The sequence below is a fragment of the Phyllobates terribilis genome, unplaced genomic scaffold (assembly GCF_046119375.1).
Source record: "Phyllobates terribilis strain yellow unplaced genomic scaffold, ASM4611937v1 Scaffold_8__6_contigs__length_399053987, whole genome shotgun sequence".
Taxonomy (NCBI): domain Eukaryota; kingdom Metazoa; phylum Chordata; class Amphibia; order Anura; family Dendrobatidae; genus Phyllobates; species Phyllobates terribilis.
In genome coordinates this window covers 174,664,113-174,683,878 of record NW_027362768.1, presented here as the reverse complement: position 1 = coordinate 174,683,878, position 19,766 = coordinate 174,664,113, and the positions used below count along the sequence as shown (strand labels likewise).

The 19,766-nt window shown below is 45.3% G+C and overlaps 2 protein-coding genes across 16 annotated transcripts in view; one reads left to right on the top strand and one right to left on the bottom strand.

The window, feature by feature from the left end:
• The window catches only part of DOCK7 (dedicator of cytokinesis 7), a 119,569-nt gene that overhangs the window by 67,316 nt on the left and 32,487 nt on the right, over positions 1–19,766 (top strand). For 7 of the 15 annotated variants that reach the window (XM_073643798.1, XM_073643795.1, XM_073643793.1 and 4 more), the window contains exons 20-32: positions 237–468; positions 614–778; positions 1,200–1,369; positions 3,212–3,304; positions 7,146–7,232; positions 9,354–9,449; positions 11,340–11,480; positions 11,649–11,762; positions 11,848–12,018; positions 14,156–14,295; positions 14,977–15,146; positions 18,856–19,010; positions 19,105–19,287. In XM_073643798.1, the coding sequence (XP_073499899.1) occupies positions 237–468; positions 614–778; positions 1,200–1,369; positions 3,212–3,304; positions 7,146–7,232; positions 9,354–9,449; positions 11,340–11,480; positions 11,649–11,762; positions 11,848–12,018; positions 14,156–14,295; positions 14,977–15,146; positions 18,856–19,010; positions 19,105–19,287 (1,917 nt within the window). The remainder of the gene's footprint in view (positions 1–236; positions 469–613; positions 779–1,199; positions 1,370–3,211; positions 3,305–7,145; positions 7,233–9,353; positions 9,450–11,339; positions 11,481–11,648; positions 11,763–11,847; positions 12,019–14,155; positions 14,296–14,976; positions 15,147–18,855; positions 19,011–19,104; positions 19,288–19,766) is intronic. The other 8 variants (XM_073643802.1, XM_073643803.1, XM_073643804.1 and 5 more) reach the window with 3 other exon arrangements.
• On the bottom strand, positions 7,503–9,222 carry LOC141156616 (uncharacterized). Its single transcript, XM_073642814.1, has 3 exons — positions 9,142–9,222; positions 8,174–8,689; positions 7,503–7,544 (listed from the first exon to the last, which is right to left on the bottom strand). Exons 1-3 carry the CDS (start codon positions 9,220–9,222, stop codon positions 7,503–7,505), a joined length of 639 nt encoding a protein of 212 aa, XP_073498915.1.

Genomic DNA, 19,766 nt, shown 5'->3' with positions numbered 1-19,766 from the left:
ATCGAGCTAAGGAACTAAACAATCAAAAAGTTATGGCGCTAGGAGGAAGAGAAGGGAAAAAAAAAATCATCCAGTCCTGAAGGGTCTAATAAGTTTGGCGCTTTTGATGTCTTCACTTTTTTAGACTTTTCTTAGTTTTGATTGTGCAGTTATTATTTTGACTTTCGTCCGTCGGTTTTCTGCTGTGTATGATATGTCCGTTTTTTCTTTTTTTTTTTTTTTTTTGTGCTCTGCAGGATTCGTCCCTTGACAAGTTTTTTGCGCTGGTTCACGCTCTGGACGAGCACATGTTCCCCGTCCGTATCGGGGATATGAGGATCATGGAGAATAACCTGGAGAGTGAGCTGAAGAGCAGCATCCTGGCGCTGAACTCGGCTCAGCTGGAAGCCGTGCTGCATTTCCTCCACCTCCTCCTCGACAAGCTGATCCTTCTGGTCGTGCGGCCGCCGATCATTGCCGGTCAGATCGGTAAGTGAAAACATTTGTGGTTTAGATCAAGATTAATGGCGGAGCCCGTCCGTAACGTTTTTTGAGACTTTAGAGATTTTTTCTTCTTATCAATCAAAAAAAGCCGTAAAAAAAAAAAAAAAAAAAAAAATCCCTTTCTTCTTAGTTAACTTGGGTCAGGCGTCATTTGAAGCGATGGCGTCCATCACCAACAGACTCCATAAAAACCTGGAAGGAAATCAGGACCAACATGGAAGGAACAATCTGCTGGCCTCTTACATCTACTATGTCTTCAGGCTTCCGAACGCCGACCCCAACTCACCGTCTCCAGGTAATGGTATCCAGTGTTTTCACCGTTTTTACATACAGCTCCTACGCAGTCCTGTCTGTGAAAATCAGACATGCACTGCTGCTCCAATCACACAGGGATTTCTGGGACCCCCATACTCATGATCGTTGGGAGTTGCAGCGGTTGGACCTCCTGCAATCAGAAACTTTTCCGGTGCATATAGGGAACTGTTTCTTCATTTGTCTTTTCGGCATGACTTAAGATACGTAATGACAATAATATTTGTCCACTGAATTTAGCAATGAGCTGCAGTCCTTGGTTTCTCCTGAAGGAGTGCTGTTGTGAAATCAGATACCTATGCAGTGCCTCTCCTAGTTGCAGTGGAGGGAATTTCTCAACTTTTCTATATTAACCTTGTAAAATTTAACTGAGATTGTTTAATTTCTTTTTTTTTTTCCTCCAGGGCCCGGAGGTCTCGGAGGATCAATGCACTACGCCACAATGGCGCGGACAGCCAACAGACCGGCAAGTCTTAACTTAAACCGCTCCAGAAGCCTAAGCAACAGCAACCCCGACATCTCCGGGACCCCCACATCACCGGATGACGAAGTCAGGTCTATAATCGGTAGCAAGGTAACATACGTCCACAGTCTGATGCTTCTTTATACATCTCAGATCAGGGGTGTCCGAAAACCAGCAAAAATAATCTGGGGACTCTCACTGTAGTGTATAAACTGTGTGCAGGGAGCGCCCCCTGGTGATGGAGGCAGGTAGCCAGAATGTTATAATTTCATTCTGGCTCAGGCTAAAATAGAAATTAATTACAAAAAAAAATGTGTGCAAAATTTTTGAATTTAATTAGATTAAAAATTTAGTATTCAAGAGGGATGGAGAAGGCTGGTAGGGAATGAATGGGGAGGCGGCTGCTACTCTCCCCATTCATTTGTATGGGACCTGTGGGCAGACGTGAGCCCCTTATGTAACACCGTCCTGTATTTCACATGTAAGCAATAGTTGAAAAGTCTGAACAAACCTTCAGGTTTCACAATCGCGGAGGTCAAACACCCTTGACCTCAGGCTGAAGCCATAGATGAAATTTCACCCGGAGGTTGCAGTATGAACTGGATTTCTTTTCTTTCCACTCTCGTGTTTGCATAATACAATTTTTTTTTTTTCATCAGTTTCAAAGGGTTAATAAATACCAGATCGTGCGAAACAAGTGCAGAGCGAGCGGCTCCGTCACACTTCTTATACTTCAGAGCCTTATAAACTCTACTTTTCCCATTCCGGAAAAAATTGAGTCCGTATAACTTTGGTCTATCAACTTGTAAAGTAATTTACAAAATTATAATTTATTTATAAAATTGAAATTACTTTTTTTTTCGGTCACTAAATTGTCTTATGAGACTTCCAAGGATCCCAAGATCGGGGCTCAGAGACCAAGAGGAGTCAGGGATGGGGCAGAGGTGCACATGCTGCCAGAAATAGCAGAGCGCTGTCCTCAGCAGTCCTATGAGGAATGGCGCGCGGACCACCGAGCATGTGCGTTTCCGAGCATGTGCATTTCCGAGCATGTGCACCTCTGCCCCAGTCCTGACTCCTTCTCTTGGTTCCTGAGCCCCAATCTTGAGATCATTGGAAGTCCCGGCAGTCGGACCCCCAGCGATCAGTAAGTCATCCCCTATCAAAAGGATACAAAATAGCTTGATTTTTTTTTGGGGGGGGGGGATATCCCTTTAATTAACTGTAAAGTTGAAATTTTAAAATGATAAATTCTGGAAAAAAAAAAAAAAACGTGTAAAATCTGTAAATGTTGGTGATATAAAATGTATATTTAAAGGGGATGTCCACTACTGGACAAAGCTTTATTAATGGCTTCACTGTGTATCATAAAGTAAAAAAAAAATCTATATTATTCTCATTCGCCAAACTGTGTTACTTGACCGCTGCAGTCAATCACTTATCTCCAAGACCGACCCTGTTTCTTCGATCGTTGGTCGAATGACACAAGCGACGTTTCTCTCCCTGCCATGACTTCTGTGAAGGCTGCCCGTTGATCAGCAGCCGTTGATTGACTGCAGCGGTCACAAAACATAAACCATCCCACATGACCTTTAGAAAGGGACACAGTGGGTTGATCGAGGAGAAAAGGCGCCGATCCGAGAGATTGAATGTAGGGTTTTTCTAATTTTATTACGCATGGTGGAGCAATTATTAAAGGGTTGTTTAGTAGTGGACATCCCCTTTAATTGTTTGTTGCACAATTTTTATGTTTTTTGCTTTTTTTTTTTTTTTTTTTAGATAAAATGTTTTGATGGAAATGGTTTATTAATGTTAATGATTTTCTGTATTTTTATGGTTAACAAAACTAATGACCTCGGAGCTTGCTGGAACCTTCGTGACTTTAATTTGATCCTCTGTAACCGCTAACGCCATCTTTCCTTTCCCGCTTGCCGCCGCGGTCCATGTGATCAGGGCTTGGATCGATCCAACTCCTGGGTCAACACGGGGGGTCCCAAGGCTGCGCAGTGGGGGACTGACCCCAGCCCCGGTGCTGACTCGGTGCAGGTGGAGTTTCTGTGGAGCGACGCCTTTCTTTTAATACTTGGAGGGGGTTTCTTGCTTGTGGTTATATGCAGGGTGGGGATGGGGCGGGGGTCTTCCCGTGTCAAATCTCAATGGTGGTAACGTCATCCTGAAGGATTCTGGGAAGCAATAGTCTTATTCCCCCAAAGCATTTCTATTCATCTCGTTCTATTAAACTCTTCTTGCTGTCAGTGAGCGAAAATTTGGGTAAGATGCAAAGATTTGCAAAGGCCGTAGATCATGTGCAATTTATTAAATCATATGGACGCCTTATATATATTTTTTTGCATAAAATCATGTATTTTGATGTAAAAATAGTTTTTGCAATTGGGTTTCATTAAAAATGTTGCACCATTTTGCTTTTACAGGATCTTTGTTTCCCACACATGCAGACTGAGTTACGTGATAATCAATCAGCGAGCTCGTTCTGACTTGTGACTCTTGCATCTGTCTTTTTTTGAACTCCTCAGCGCTGATTTTTTTGACCGCGGACCACATCAGTGTTAGGTTGAACCTTAATGTGGTCATAAATCGGCTGAGAGGAGCTCAGAAGAAGACTGATAACAGTTGTTTGAATGAGCTCTCTGACGTATTCTCTGTGAACTGCACATTGGCTGGCTGCAGAATAAGTTGACTGAGAGTCCGTCGGTGAGCTCATCCTTTTCCATCTAGCTCCTCTCAGCCGATTCATCATCACCACCATGGACCACATCAGTGCTGAACTGAACTTTAATGTGGACGTAAATCAACTGAGAGGAAATCAGAAGACAAAAAGTTAAGTTGCGAGAATGAGCTCACCTGAGCTCACATTGCTGACTGCATAATGAGTTTACTGAGAATACATCAGTGAGCTTTTTTTTTTTTTTTTTTTATAAATAATATTGTCTCCTCAGGTCCTATTGGCTGATTTATGACCACATCAAAGCTCAACTCCAACTATTATGTTGTCCCTGGTTGTAAATCAGCTGAGAGGAGCTCAGAAGAAAAACAGATTAGAGTTACCAACTCTCCATAAGGAATTAACTCACTGACAGTTTGTTAGTTATCTCTTTAAACAACCAGCAATGTGGAGGAAACCAAGAGCCTGTAGAAGCCAAAAGGTTCAACGTTTTTAATCAAACCCAATTGCAAAAATAATGAGACTGTTTCCATTCACTGACAGTAAGCTGCAAAATGGTTGAAGAATTGCATCATTGTATCAGATGCATAGTCTATTCTATTAAAGGGGTTGTCTCATGGTGGGGGGTGGTCTGATCGCCACCGCTGAGGCTCTCAAGCCCCGATAAACAGAAAGTTGCTGATTTTTCCCGATTGAATCAAAATTCTTAAAATGATTGACGACCGTGTAATACATGGAGGGACCCCGTAGTGAAGAGCGGTAGCTGGGACTTTAAATGGCTCATCGTTGGGTTATGTCCCCCCCCCCACCCCCACCCCCCCAAAAAAAAAACCTGTGACTGTTGCTTTAAATGAATCTGGAAATGGTGACTTCTACCTCTGCATGTGAAAAATCACCTTCATCATTCTGGGGGGTCGCTCCTCCTCTGTCCGTCCACACTGTTCGTGTTCTGTCATGCATGTGATTTTTGCACTCACGCTCTGTCATGGCTGCCGGAGGCGAGATCCATTACTGGTCACATTGAGTTAATTTCTGCCGGGATCACATGTATTTGTGCAAAATTCTTAAAAAAATGCATTTAATATAATTTGGACTGAGCTGCAGTACCAGACACGACCACACAGATACGGGTGGAGCTGTTTCTACAAATAGCCTTGTACAGCCCCTGCCGTATGCACAGTTAGCGGAAAACAGAGTCTGATAAGCGAGAATGCCCCTCAAATCTGCAGCCAAAAAAAAATCGTACCACTTCTGAAAACCCCATTATCCTGTATCGTACCTTTTCTTGGTGCGGAATTGCAATGCTGAAACATCTGTGATAAATCATTCATGTTTGAACATCCAGAGAATCTAGAGAATGCAAGTTAAAAAGTTGTTCCCAACATAGATTCGGCGATGGCTGTGCGGCTCCGAACTGCCGGACCCCCCAATCCTGAGAACGGGGCTCTGAAATGTCCCATCAGGATTGAGCGATGGCCGTGCATGCGCTCCACCCCTCCATTTATGTTCTATGGGACTAGGGGGAACGCCGAGCTCTGTAATCAGCTACCTCCAACAGTGCCGTAGAGCAGGGTTCCCCAACTCCAGTCCTCAAGGCCCACCAACAGGTCATGTTTTCAGGACTTCCTTAGTATTGCACAGGTGATGTAACTATTGCCTGTGCTGATGCTGGAATTATCACCTGTGCAATACTAAGGAAATCCTGAAAACATGACCTGTTGGTGGGCCTTGAGGACTGGAGTTGGGGAACCCTGCCGTAGAGGACGAACAGAGCGGAGGTGCGGAGGCGCTGGCACTGCTCCATTCTGATGGGGCATATCGCAGTGTGTCTGACTGCTGGGAATCCCAACGGGATAGAGCGATGGCCCCGCATGCACTCCACTGCTTCATTCATCCTCTGAGACTTTGGGAAACCTCTGAGCGCTGTAATCTGCTACCTCCAACAGTGCCGTAGAGGATGAACGGAGCGGAGGTGCGCATGTGCTGGCACAGCTCAACTCCGATGGGGCCTATCGTGGAGTGTCTGACTGCTGAGAATCCCAGTAGGATCCAGCGATGGCCCAGCATGCACTCCACTCCTTCATTCATCCTCTGAGACTGTGGGAAAAAGCCGAGCGCTGTAATTTGCTACTTCCAACAGTGCCGTAGAGGATGAACGGAGCGGCTCAGCTCTCCATTTTGATTTTCTTAAGAGCCACTTTCTTGAGATCGTGGTCCCAGGAGTAGGAGACTCCGACCAATCCGCAAGTTATCCCCTCTGCGGTGAACAGACTCTCCGGCGCAGCTCGCTTCCACATTAAAAGGCGCTGATGACTTTGTGTTGATAGATGGCCGGTAGGTATCCTCCACCCTCAAGTCGCGTGCATATCCCGCAAAGTCATCAGCGCCTTTCCTTGTGAGAGATGCCGGAGAATCCTTCCACAGCCGAGGGAATGACTTGCCGATCGCTGGGACTCCACCAATGCCGAGAGCGCTGATCTGAAATGCCACGTTGGGATTTGATCCGCTCATTGCAATCTCCAACAGTCCCATAGACGTTGAGCGGAGCGGTGCTGCGCGGTCGCTGCCACATTACAACCCAACAGGACAGTTCAGATCCCTTCTCTCAGGATCCGCTAGCTTATCCCATGAATAAATGTTGGGAATGACATTTTTAAAGGGCTTTTACTTCCACATCGGGAGGTGCTGGTGACTTTACGCTGATTTGTGCCAGGACACGTGCATGCTTCCTATTCTGATAGGAGTGGTGGTAATGCCTGCCAGCCGGGTGCGCGTCGTGGCACCATCAGCGCCTCCCAATGTGACAGTGCGAGTTGCCGGAGAGCCCCTTTAGCTTCCATTCCCAATAATACACATGCTTGCAATGTTACAGTAATGGTCTGACCCCCTGACGCTTCAGCCCAGGCTATAGTTACAGGGGGTCACTTGTGGACCCTCTGTGTCCCCTCCTGGCAGTGTACACCCCCAATACATCACTTTACTCTGCATGTGCCTGACTGCCCCGTGATTGCCTCGCTTGGATTAACCGTGCCGCACAATAATCAGTCCCCCCTTCTTCTTGTCTCGGCGTTGCTGGGGTGTGGTCTTTTTTGGGGGGAAGTATTGGGGGATGGCACTAATTTATCAACCTGACCACATCCATCGGAGCCAGGATTCATGAGCCGGAGTGTAACGCAGTGTCCTGCTTCATTCATCTCCACCCAGGCCGCGGAGCGCTGTAACCGCATGTCCTCGCACACCGAGACGTCAAGTTTCTTACAAACTATAACCGGACGGTTACCAACCAAAAAGGTAGATTTCCCGGAGCGACTTCTTCCAGGTCGAGATCAGATGCTGAATCGGTGGAGATCCGGCTTCTGAGCAGCGATAACGTTTTATGGCTCGGAGCGGTCAGGAACTCGCGGCTCCGTAACTTGTGGGTGCCATCATTTTACATTGCAGACAGCGGCCGTCAAAGTGAATGAAGAAGAAGAAATGAACAAAAAAAAAAAGTGGCACAAAGTTTTTGCAAAGTTGCAGAACTTTTTATATCTGGTTTAGTGACATTTCAGCAAAAATTCGTTACTTATACTTCTGTGTTGTGCCGTCCCTCTGTTGTTCTGCCTGGAAATGTATTGAAAACTTAATAACGGGTGGTGATCGTGGCACAGGATAAGGGCTTAGAGGCGATTTGTGAGGAGGTAGTGGGTTGTGGTGTGGCAATGCAGGGGTTCAGACGGTGACATACACACGTTTGGTTGCCTGGTGTTTAGGCTTCCTGCCAATAACTGGCCTCTTAGTAGCCGCTGTGGCTATAGTTACACCCCTGGTTTTAGCAGCTGTGGCTGTAGTTGGACCACTGGTTGTGGCAGCTGTGGCTGTAGTTGCACCCCTGGTTGTGGCAGCTGTGGCTGTAGTTGCACCCCTGGTTGTAGCAGCTGTGGCTGTAGTTGCACCCCTGGTTGTAGCAGTTGTGGCTGTAGTTGCACCCCTGGTTTTAGCAGCTGTGGCTGTAGTTGCAACCCTGGTTTTAGCATCTGTGGCTGTAGTTGCACCCCTGGTTGTAGCAGCTGTGGCTGTAGTTGCACCCCTGGTTGTAGCAGCTGTGGCTGTAGTTGCACCCCTGGTTGTAGCAGCTGTGGCTGTAGTTGCACCCCTGGTTGTAGCAGCTGTGGCTGTAGTTGCACCCCTGGTTGTAGCAGCTGTGGCTGTAGTTGCACCCCTGGTTGTAGCAGCTGTGGCTGTAGTTGCACCCCTGGTTGTAGCAGCTGTGGCTGTAGTTGCACCCCTGGTTGTAGCAGCTGTGGCTGTAGTTGCACCCCTGGTTTTAGCAGCTGTGGCTGTAGTTGCACCCCTGGTTTTAGCAGCTGTGGCTGTAGTTGCACCCCTGGTTTTAGCAGCTGTGGCTGTAGTTGCACCCCTGGTTTTAGCAGCTGTGGCTGTAGTTGCACCCCTGGTTTTAGCAGCTGTGGCTGTAGTTGCACCCCTGGTTTTAGCAGCTGTGGCTGTAGTTGCACCCCTGGTTTTAGCAGCTGTGGCTGTAGTTGCACCCCTGGTTTTAGCAGCTGTGGCTGTAGTTGCACCCCTGGTTTTAGCAGTTGGGGCTGTAGTTGCACCCCTGGTTTTAGCAGTTGGGGCTGTAGTTGCACCCCTGGTTTTAGCAGCTGGGGCTGTAGTTGCACCACTGGTTTTAGCAGCTGGGGCTGTAGTTGCACCCCTGGTTTTAGCAGCTGGGGCTGTAGTTGCACCCCTGGTTTTAGCAGTTGGGGCTGTAGTTGCACCCCTGGTTATACTATATTGGCTCAGGTTATTAGCTTGGTCCTACACAGGCTCAGTGTCCAGTAAACTTTCCCATACACCCTTTAAACAAGTTTAATCGTTACCAAATTAATAATGTATTTCCAGGAGGTGTAACTGAGGAAACTCCACACTGCAGAATTCCAAAAATCTGTATTTTAGAATTGGTATTCCATGAAGAATACAGGTGTCATGCACTTTTGGTAAAATACCTTACTTGGGTATTAGAGGACAGAGAGGCCGCGACGAGGACAAATGCCGGCGGTCGTCAGCACTTCATTATTAGCAGAACATGATAGTGTTGTCCCAGCAGTAGGACCACGAGCTCTTACAGCTTGGTACTGGTGCAAAGACCCAGTGGAAGAGGTGGTCTGCCCCTTTAAATGGGAGATATGTTACGGTGGAGATTAGAGAGTGCGGTTACTCTGCAGCCGACGTGTGCCTGCCGCTGACATCGAGCTCTCATCGTCTTGTCTTGTGCTGTGATGAGTTTTGCATCCGACATTCAATCTTGTCATTTTTCTCTTTTTTTTTTTTTCTTTAGTTTTTTCTCCTTTTTTTATTTTTGTTGCCTTTTTTTCCTCTGCTACATTACAGACTGTGCTGACATTGACTTTCTTATTACTGTATGATTAGCTTTTCCATGAGGAGCTGGCGTTACAGTGGGTGGTCTGCAGCGGAGCCGTGCGGGAGGCCACGTTACAGCAAGCCTGGTTCTTCTTTGAGCTGATGGTGAGAAAAAACACTTCACTCATCAATTTCTAGAAACTTTGTAAATGTATTCACTGATAAACTGATCCTGAGTGCAGCTCTGGGGTATAATACAGGAGGTAACTCAGGATCAGTAATGTAATGTATGTACATGGTGACTGCACTAGCAGAATAGTGAGTGCAGCTCTGGAGTATAATACAGGATGTAACTCAGGATCAGTAATGTAATGTATGTACACAGTGACTGCACCAGCAGAATAGTGAGTGCTGCTCTGGGGTATAATACAGGATGTAACTCAGGATCAGTACAGGATCAGTAATGTAATGTATGTACACAGTGACTGCACCAGGAGAATAGTGAGTGCAGCTCTGGAGTATAATACAGGATGTAACTCAGGATCAGTAATGTAATGTATGTACACAGTGACTGCACCAGCAGAATAGTGAGTTCAGTTCTGGAGTATAATACAGGATGTAACTCAGGATCAGTACAGGATCAGTAATGTAATGTATGTACACAGTGACTGCACCAGGAGAATAGTGAGTGCAGCTCTGGAGTATAATACAGGATGTAACTCAGGATCAGTAATATAATGTATGTACACAGTGACTGCACCAGGAGAATAGAGAGTTCAGCTCTGGAGTATAATACAGGATGTAACTCAGGATCAGTACAGGATCGGTAATGTAATGTATGTACACAGTGACTGCACCAGCAGAATAGTGAGTGCAGCTCTGGAGTATAATACAGGATGTAACTCAGGATCAGTACAGGATCAGTAATGTAATGTATGTACACAGTGACTGCACCAGCAGTATAGTGAGTTCAGCTCTGGAGTATAATACAGGATGTAACTCAGGATCAGTACAGGATCAGTAATGTAATGTATGTACACAGTTACTGCACCAGCAGAATAGTGAGTGCAGCTCTGGAGTATAATACAGGATGTAACTCAGGATCAGTAATGTAATGTATGTACACAGTGACTGCACCAGCAGAATAGTGAGTGCTGCTCTGGGGTATAATACAGGATGTAACTCAGGATCAGTACAGGATCAGTAATGTAATGTATGTACACAGTGACTGCACCAGGAGAATAGTGAGTGCAGCTCTGGAGTATAATACAGGATGTAACTCAGGATCAGTAATGTAATGTATGTACACAGTGACTGCACCAGCAGAATAGTGAGTTCAGTTCTGGAGTATAATACAGGATGTAACTCAGGATCAGTACAGGATCAGTAATGTAATGTATGTACACAGTGACTGCACCAGGAGAATAGTGAGTGCAGCTCTGGAGTATAATACAGGATGTAACTCAGGATCAGTAATATAATGTATGTACACAGTGACTGCACCAGGAGAATAGAGAGTTCAGCTCTGGAGTATAATACAGGATGTAACTCAGGATCAGTACAGGATCGGTAATGTAATGTATGTACACAGTGACTGCACCAGCAGAATAGTGAGTGCAGCTCTGGAGTATAATACAGGATGTAACTCAGGATCAGTACAGGATCAGTAATGTAATGTATGTACACAGTGACTGCACCAGCAGTATAGTGAGTTCAGCTCTGGAGTATAATACAGGATGTAACTCAGGATCAGTACAGGATCAGTAATGTAATGTATGTACACAGTTACTGCACCAGCAGAATAGTGAGTGCAGCTCTGGAGTATAATACAGGATGTAACTCAGGATCAGTAATGTAATGTATGTACACAGTGACTGCACCAGCAGTATAGTGAGTTCAGCTCTGGAGTATAATACAGGATCAGGAGTGTAACGTATGTACACTGATTGTAATATATATAGAGTATACATGACTTTCCCTTTAATGACTGCTGTGTACAGTGGTGCTGCCTCCTCCCTGATGGTTACATGGAGATGTCTTCTGTGTCTCTTACAGGTGAAGAGTATGGTGCATCATCTATTCTTTGCCGACAAGCTGGATTCCCCTCGGAAGCACCGATTTCCCGAGCGCTTCATGGACGACATCTCTGCTCTCGTCAGCACAATGGCTAATGATATCGTCACTCGGTTCCAGAAGGTGAGATGGACAGCGCACAATGATGGGGGTTGTTACTTTTGCATCAGCTAAAGATCCACATTTTTGGGAACGCCGCTCTGTAACAACGTGCTTTTCCTGGCTTCATCACTCTAGATACAGTGTTATATTTTTATACATATCATTTCTTTTTTCTCTTTTCGTTCTCAGGATACAGAAATGGTGGAGAGACTGAACGTGAGCCTGGCCTTCTTCCTGAATGACCTGCTGTCCATCATGGACCGAGGGTTCGTCTTCAGTCTGGTTAAAGCTTATTTCAAGCAGGTGAATCCATAGTTGTAACTTTAACCGTCACGTAGAGGGAAGACTTATCGAATATATCTTAAAGTTATGTTCAAATTTCCATCAGGTGTCGTCAAAACTTCATATTCTCCCCAACCCGAGCGTCCTGGTGTCGCTGCGGCTGGACTTCCTGCGCATCGTCTGCAGTCACGAGCACTACGTCACGCTGAACCTTCCCTGCAGCCTGCTGACCCCTCCATCGTCCCCTTCACCGTCCGTGTCCTCTGCCACCTCCCAGGTCAGTAACTGAGACGCCGTGATGTACAAGATAAAGAATCGCTCCAATAATAATGCCTAAGATTAACCCTATGGATACATCTGTACGTTTTATTAAAACTGCAGATTTTACGTTTGGAATTGCATATTGTAAAGTACTAATACCAAAGGGTGATAACATGAAGAAAAGTTCCTGTATTCCCCTGCAATCCCATGGCAGGAATAATTAAATCAGTGATTGGTAATGAGGGTGATAACATGAAAAAAATAAAAGCTCCTGTGTAGCCTCACAGCTTGAGTTCACAGATGACAGTAATGGGCTGTGATAGACAAGAGGGAGATAACATGAAGAAAGGTTCCTGTATCCCCCAGGGGTCCCTGTAAGTCATACAGTGATAAGGATGATGGAACAGGCTGTAAATGGTTATAGGGGTGATAATATGAAGAAAAATTTTCATATGCCGAAAGTTGTACAGTAAGAGATAGTACAGGAACATGCTGTGAACGACAATAGGATAGCATGAAGAAAAGTTCCTTTATCCCTCTTGGGTCACTGGAGGTCGTACTGTGGGTGAGATAATGGAAGAGGCTGTGATTGGTGAGAAGGGTCATCAATGGAGGCTGTACTTGAGATGGTTAATAGTCCTGACTGGGAGCATGAGATGTGATAACATGAAGAAAGGTTCCTGTATCCCAGAGAGCCCCCCACTGTCTCCATTTTGGGGAGTATAATACAGGATGTAACTCAGGATCAGTACAGGATCAGTAATGTAATGTATGTACACAGTGAATGCACCAGCAGAATAGTGAGTGCAGCTCTGGAGTATAATACAGGATGTAACTCAGGATCAGTACAGGATAAGTAATGTAATGTATGTACACAGTGACTACACCAGCAGAATAGTGAGTGCAGCTCTGGAGTATAATACAGGATGTAACTCAGGATCAGTAATGTAATGTATGTACATAGTGACTGCACCAGCAGAATAGTGAGTGCAGCTCTGGAGTATAATACAGGATGTAACTCAGGACCAGTACAGGATCAGTAATGTAATGTATGTACACAGTGACTGCACCATCAGAATAGTGAGTGCAGCTCTGGAGTATAATACAGGATGTAACTGAGGATCAGTACAGGATCATTAATGTAATGTATATACATAGTGACTGCACCAGCAGAATAGTGAGTGCAGCTCTGGAGTATAATACAGGATGTAACTCGGGATCAGTAATGTAATGTAATGTATGTACACAGTGACTGCACCAGCAGAATAGTGAGTGCAGCTCTGGAGTATAATACAGGATGTAACTCAGGATCAGTAATGTATTGTATGTACACAGTGACTGCACCAGCAGAATAGCGAGTGCAGCTCTGGAGTATAATACAGGATGTAACTCAGGATCAGTAATGTAATGTATGTACATAGTGACTACACCAGCAGAATAGTGAGTGCAGCTCTGGAGTATAATACAGGATGTAACTGAGGATCAGTAATGTAATGTATGTACACAGTGACTACACCAGCAGAATAGTGAGTGCAGCTCTGGAGTATAATACAGGATGTAACTCAGGATCAGTAATGTAATGTATGTACACAGTGACTACACCAGCAGAATAGTGAGTGCAGCTCTGGAGTATAATACAGGATGTAACTCAGGATCAGTAATGTAATGTATGTACATAGTGACTGCACCAGCAGAATAGTGAGTGCAGCTCTGGAGTATAATACATGATGTAACTCAGGACCAGTACAGGATCAGTAATGTAATGTATGTACACAGTGACTGCACCATCAGAATAGTGAGTGCAGCTCTGGAGTATAATACAGGATGTAACTGAGGATCAGTACAGGATCATTAATGTAATGTATATACATAGTGACTGCACCAGCAGAATAGTGAGTGCAGCTCTGGAGTATAATACAGGATGTAACTCCGGATCAGTAATGTATTGTATGTACACAGTGACTGCACCAGCAGAATAGTGAGTGCAGCTCTGGAGTATAATGCAGGATATAACTCCCTGTATTGGGGTGGTTATCACTCTGGGACTTGTCTGGTGATGGTTTTATTTGCCGTCTCGGCTGATTATGGTGTAAGCCGTTCTCCTGGGTGTGATCCCATCCTGATGTGTTTATTTAATTCTCTGTCCTTTTTAGAGCTCTGGGTTTTCAACTAATGTCCAAGACCAAAAGATTGCGAATATGTTTGAGCTGTCCGTGCCTTTCCGCCAGCAGCATTACTTGGCAGGACTTGTGCTGACTGAACTGGCCGTCATCGTGGATCCTGATGCAGAGGGGTGAGCCGCGAGGGGGAGAGGAGACCGGAGTGTGGGAGCATGGTATTCCTGCAGAATCACGCACAATTGTACTGATCCAAACCTCTTACCATTCAGTGACACAGCGGCCTCCAGTATCTGTTATATTCATATACTGTGGGCGCACACAGCAGCGGCGGGAACACTGCACAGGGTCGCTGACGGGTTTGCAGCCTGACTTTGCTATGCCGCTAGATAAGTTAATCCAGATTGCAAAAATACATTTTATTTTCCCGTTTTTTCTTACATTATACATTAAAGTGAATGGTGTCATCTAAAAGTCCTTCTTGTTCCGAAAAAAACAAGCCCTCTTATGGCCGTAATGGCAGGAAAATAAAGAAAAGTTATGGCTGTTGTTAGAAGGGGAGGAAAGAGATGGTGCAGTAAATTTGTTCGCATTCCTACAGGGTTAAACCCGTCTTAAAGGGGTCTGTCGTTCTTTACAGTATTTTTGGTTGCATAATGCCGTCGTTTTATTGCTGTTTTTTGCAAGAATACAGTAAATATAAGAGAACAGCTGCCGATGTCCAGACGGGCCGGCCCGGGGCCGCTGTACATTGTCAGGTTACCTGAGAACATGGCGTTACATAAATATTCTGTAGTTAGACAGTGATGTTTGCTCTGCGCTGATCACTAACTGCGGTTACAACACTCCTCGCTCAGGTTATTTGGATTGCATAAGAAGGTGATCAATATGGTACACAACCTGCTATCTACCCACGACTCCGATCCCCGCTATGCTGATCCCGAGGTAAAAGCCCGAGTGGCCATGCTTTACCTTCCTCTGATTGGCATCGTAATGGAGACTGTCCCTCAGCTGTACGATTTTACAGGTACCGTGCGCCTGTCATTGACACCCACTATTTAGAAGGTTCCTCAGTGTGTCGCTTCCTTTTAATGGTCACAGCTTTCTGATACAATCTGCCTTAAAAGTAGCCACCACTAGAGGGAGCTAGCTTCATACATCATTATAATTGAGGATAGTGAGGACTGTATGCAGTGAGCTCCCTCTAGTGGTGACTGTATAAATCTGTATGTAATGAGCTCCCTCTAGTGGTGGCTGTGTAAATTTGTATGTAGTGAGCTCCCCCTAGTGGTGACTGTATAAATCTGGATGCAGTGAGCTCCCCTAGTGGTGACTGTATAAATCTGTATGTAGTGAGCTCCCTCTAGTGGTGGCTGTATAAATCTGTATGTAGTGAGCTCCCCCTAGTGGTGGCTGTATAAATCTGTATGTAGTGAGCTCCCCCTAGTGGTGACTGTATAAATCTGTATGTAGTGAGCTCCCCCTAGTGGTGACTGTATAAATCTGTATGTAGTGAGCTCCCCCTAGTGGTGGCTGTATAAATCTGTATGTAGTGAGCTCCCCCTAGTGGTGGCTGTATAAATCTGTATGTAGTGCGCTCCCCCTAGTGGTGGCTGTATAAATCTGTATGTAGTGAGCTCCCTCTAGTGGTGGCTGTATAAATCTGTATGTAGTGAGCTCCCCCTAGTGGTGGCTGTATAAATCTGTATGTAGTGAGCTCCCCCTAGTGGTGGCTGTATAAATCTGTATGTAGTGAGCTCCCCCTAGTGGTGGCTGTATAAATCTGTATGTACTGAGCTCCCCTAGTGGTGACTGTATAAATCTGTATGTAGTGAGCTCCCTCTAGTGGTGGCTGTATAAATCTGTATGTAGTGAGCACCCTCTAGTGGTGGCTGTATAAATCTATTTATAGTGAGCTCCCCCTAGTGGTGGCTGTATAAATCTGGATGCAGTGAGCACCCTCTAGTGGTGGCTGTATAAATCTGTATGTAGTGAGCTCCCCCTAGTGGTGGCTGTATAAATCTGTATATAGTGAGCTCCCCCTAGTGGTGACTGTATAAATCTGGATGCAGTGAGCTCCCCTAGTGGTGACTGTATAAATCTGTATGTAGTGAGCTCCCCCTAGTGGTGGCTGTATAAATCTGTATGTAGTGAGCTCCCCCTAGTGGTGACTGTATAAATCTGGATGCAGTGAGCTCCCCTAGTGGTGACTGTATAAATCTGTATATAGTGAGCTCCCCCTAGTGGTGGCTGTATAAATCTGTATGTAGTGCGCTCCCCCTAGTGGTGGCTGTATAAATCTGTATGTAGTGAGCTCCCCCTAGTGGTGGCTGTATAAATCTGTATGTAGTGAGCTCCCTCTAGTGGTGGCTGTATAAATCTGTATGCAGTGAGCTCCCCTAGTGGTGGCTATATAAATCTATGTAGTGAGCTCCCCCTAGTGGTGACTGTATAGATCTAGATGCAGTGGCTCCCTCTAGTGGTGACTGTATAAATCTGGATGCAGTGAGCTCCCCCTAGTGGTGACTGTATAAATCTGGATGTAGTGAGCTCCCCCTAGTGGTGACTGTATAAATCTGTATGTAGTGAGCTCCCCCTAGTGGTGGCTGTATAAATCTGTATGTACTGAGCTCCCTCTAGTGGTGGCTATATAAATCTGTATATAGTGAGCTCCCCCTAGTGGTGACTGTATAAATCTGGATGCAGTGAGCTCCCCCTAGTGGTGGCTGTATAAATCTGTATGTAGTGAGCTCCCTCTAGTGGTGGCTGTATAAATCTGTATGTAGTGAGCTCCCTCTAGTGGTGGCTGTATAAATCTGTATGCAGTGAGCTCCCCCTAGTGGTGACTGTATAAATCTGTATGTACTGAGCTCCCTCTAGTGGTGGCTGTATAAATCTGTATGTAGTGAGCTCCCCCTAGTGGTGACTGTATAAATCTGGATGCAGTGAGCTCCCTCTAGTGGTGACTGTATAAATCTGTATGTAGTGAGCTCCCTCTAGTGGTGGCTGTATAAATCTGGATGCAGTGAGCTCTCTCTAGTGGTGACTGTATAAATCTGTATATAGTGAGCCCCCCCTAGTGGTGGCTGTATAAATCTGTATATAGTGAGCTCCCCCTAGTGGTGGCTGTATAAATCTGTATGTAGTGAGCTCCCTCTAGTGGTGGCTGTATAAATCTGTATGCAGTGAGCTCCCCTAGTGGTGGCTATATAAATCTATGTAGTGAGCTCCCCCTAGTGGTGACTGTATAGATCTAGATGCAGTGCGCTCCCTCTAGTGGTGACTGTATAAATCTGGATGCAGTGAGCTCCCCCTAGTGGTGACTGTATAAATCTGGATGTAGTGAGCTCCCCCTAGTGGTGACTGTATAAATCTGGATGCAGTGAGCTCCCTCTAGTGGTGGCTGTATAAATCTGTATGTAGTGTGCTCCCTCTAGTGGTGGCTGTATAAATCTGTATGTAGTGAGCTCCCTCTAGTGGTGGCTGTATAAATCTGGATGCAGTGAGCTCTCTCTAGTGGTGACTGTATAAATCTGTATATAGTGAGCCCCCCCTAGTGGTGGCTGTATAAATCTGTATATAGTGAGCTCCCCTAGTGGAGTCTGTATAAATCTGTATGTAGTGAGCTCCCCCTAGTGGTGGCTGTATAAATCTGTATATAGTGAGCTCCCCCTAGTGGTGGCTGTATAAATCTGTATGTAGTGAGCTCCCCCTAGTGGAGTCTGTATAAATCTGTATGTAGTGAGCTCCCCCTAGTGGTGGCTGTATAAATCTGTATATAGTGAGCTCCCCTAGTGGAGTCTGTATAAATCTGTATGTAGTGAGCTCCCCCTAGTGGTGGCTGTATAAATCTGTATATAGTGAGCTCCCTCTAGTGGTGAATGTATAAATCTGTATGTAGTGAGCTCCCTCTAGTGGTGGCTGTATAAATCTGTATGTAGTGAGCTCCCCTCAGTGGTGGCTGTATAAATCTGTATGTAGTGAGCTCCCCCTAGTGGAGTCTGTATAAATCTGTATGTAGTGAGCTCCCCCTAGTGGTGGCTGTATAAATCTGTATATAGTGAGCTCCCCTAGTGGAGTCTGTATAAATCTGTATGTAGTGAGCTCCCCCTAGTGGTGGCTGTATAAATCTGTATATAGTGAGCTCCCCTAGTGGTGGCTGTATAAATCTGTATATAGTGAGCTCCCCTAGTGGTGACTGTATAAATCTGTATATAGTGAGCCCCCCCTAGTGGTGGCTGTATAAATCTGTATGTAGTGAGCTCCCCCTAGTGGTGACTGTATAAATCTGTATGTAGTGAGCTCCCCCTAGTGGTGACTGTATAAATCTGTATATAGTGAGCTCCCCCTAGTTTGGCTGCAAAAAAGATGCAATTTTAGGGTTTGTCTGGTATTCAAAAAAAAAAAATAAATAAATAAAGCAGGAGGAAATGAGAGAAAGTTAATAAATATATATATATATGACTGCGCTGCTGCTCAGGTTGTTCCTGCCGGTCATTGTTTAATTTTCCGCGCAGTGATGTGCTGTAAATCCATGTGACCACTGCTGCCAATCATTGGCCTCAGAGGTATTGCACCAGCTTCATCACTAAAGCCAGGGATTGCCTGCAGCGGTCACATAGAATATCAATCCTGCAGGAATAACTGCAAAGCTTGGCGGGGATCAGCGGAGCGACACCTCTGAGGGGCGGGGGATTCTCCAGAGGTGAGTTTAATATGAACTTCTATGATGACAGAATCTCACAACCAGCGAGGGCGACCCAACTGCGGGGCCGGAGACGAGCACGAGGGCGACGGCGGGAGCATGATCAGTCAGACTGTCGCCATGGCGATCGCTGGGACTTCCGTCCCGCAGCTGACGAGACCCAGCAGCTTTTTATTGACCTCACAAGTAAGCGCTTATTATAATTATTTATTATTTATTTATTTTTATTTTTATTTTATTTATTTTTTTGTTATTTTTTAACCCCTTTTGTTGTTCTCAGCCGTCTCGGCAGCACTTGTCGTTCTCTGCAGAATCCAGCCGCAGCCTCTTAATTTGCCTCCTCTGGGTCCTAAAGAACGCGGATGAGATTGTGCTGCAGAAATGGTTCACAGACCTGTCCATCCTGCAGCTGAACCGCCTGCTCGATCTGCTCTACCTCTGCGTCTCATGCTTTGAGTACAAGGTGAGTCAATAAATGGCCCATCTTGCCTCAGGTGCCTTTTTGGGGCCAATTTGATTTTTTTTATTTAATGCCTGTAATTAGGGCTAAAAATTATTTTTTCAGATGAGTCCTATTAAAAATGTTGCACAGTTTCCCTTTTACAGTGTTTTGTGCTGTGTTGTCTTTTGCTGGTTACAGAAAGAGTTAACTGAGAATCCATCAGTGAGTTCCTTGTGATGGTTGGATGAGAGAGTTTGTGACTCTGTTATCTGTCTGTTTCTGAGCTCCTCTCAGGTGTTTTATGGCCACAGACCACATCAAAGTTAAATGTGCAGGAAAATAAAGAGCTTGTAGAAGCCAAACTGTGCAAAATGCTTAATGAAACTCTATTGCAAAAATGATTTTTAGGCTCAAATACCGGCAATTCAGGGAAAGAAATCTTTGCACCAAAGGTGGACGACCCCTTTAACAGGATAAAGAAATTTGCTTTACAACAGCCA

What these genes read in the sequence shown, in the direction of transcription:
- LOC141156616 (XM_073642814.1), bottom strand. Translation starts at nt 9,222, where the DNA reads ATGTCGGATGCAAAACTCATCACAGCACAAGACAAGACGATGAGAGCT. An exon ending in AGGCACACGTCGGCTGCAGA is followed by an intron (nt 8,690 to 9,141) that starts GTAACCGCACTC and finishes GTGCAACTACAG; the next exon opens with CCCCAACTGCTAAAACCAGG. An exon ending in CACAGCTGCTACAACCAGGG is followed by an intron (nt 7,545 to 8,173) that starts GTGCAACTACAG and finishes ATACATTTCCAG; the next exon opens with GCAGAACAACAGAGGGACGG.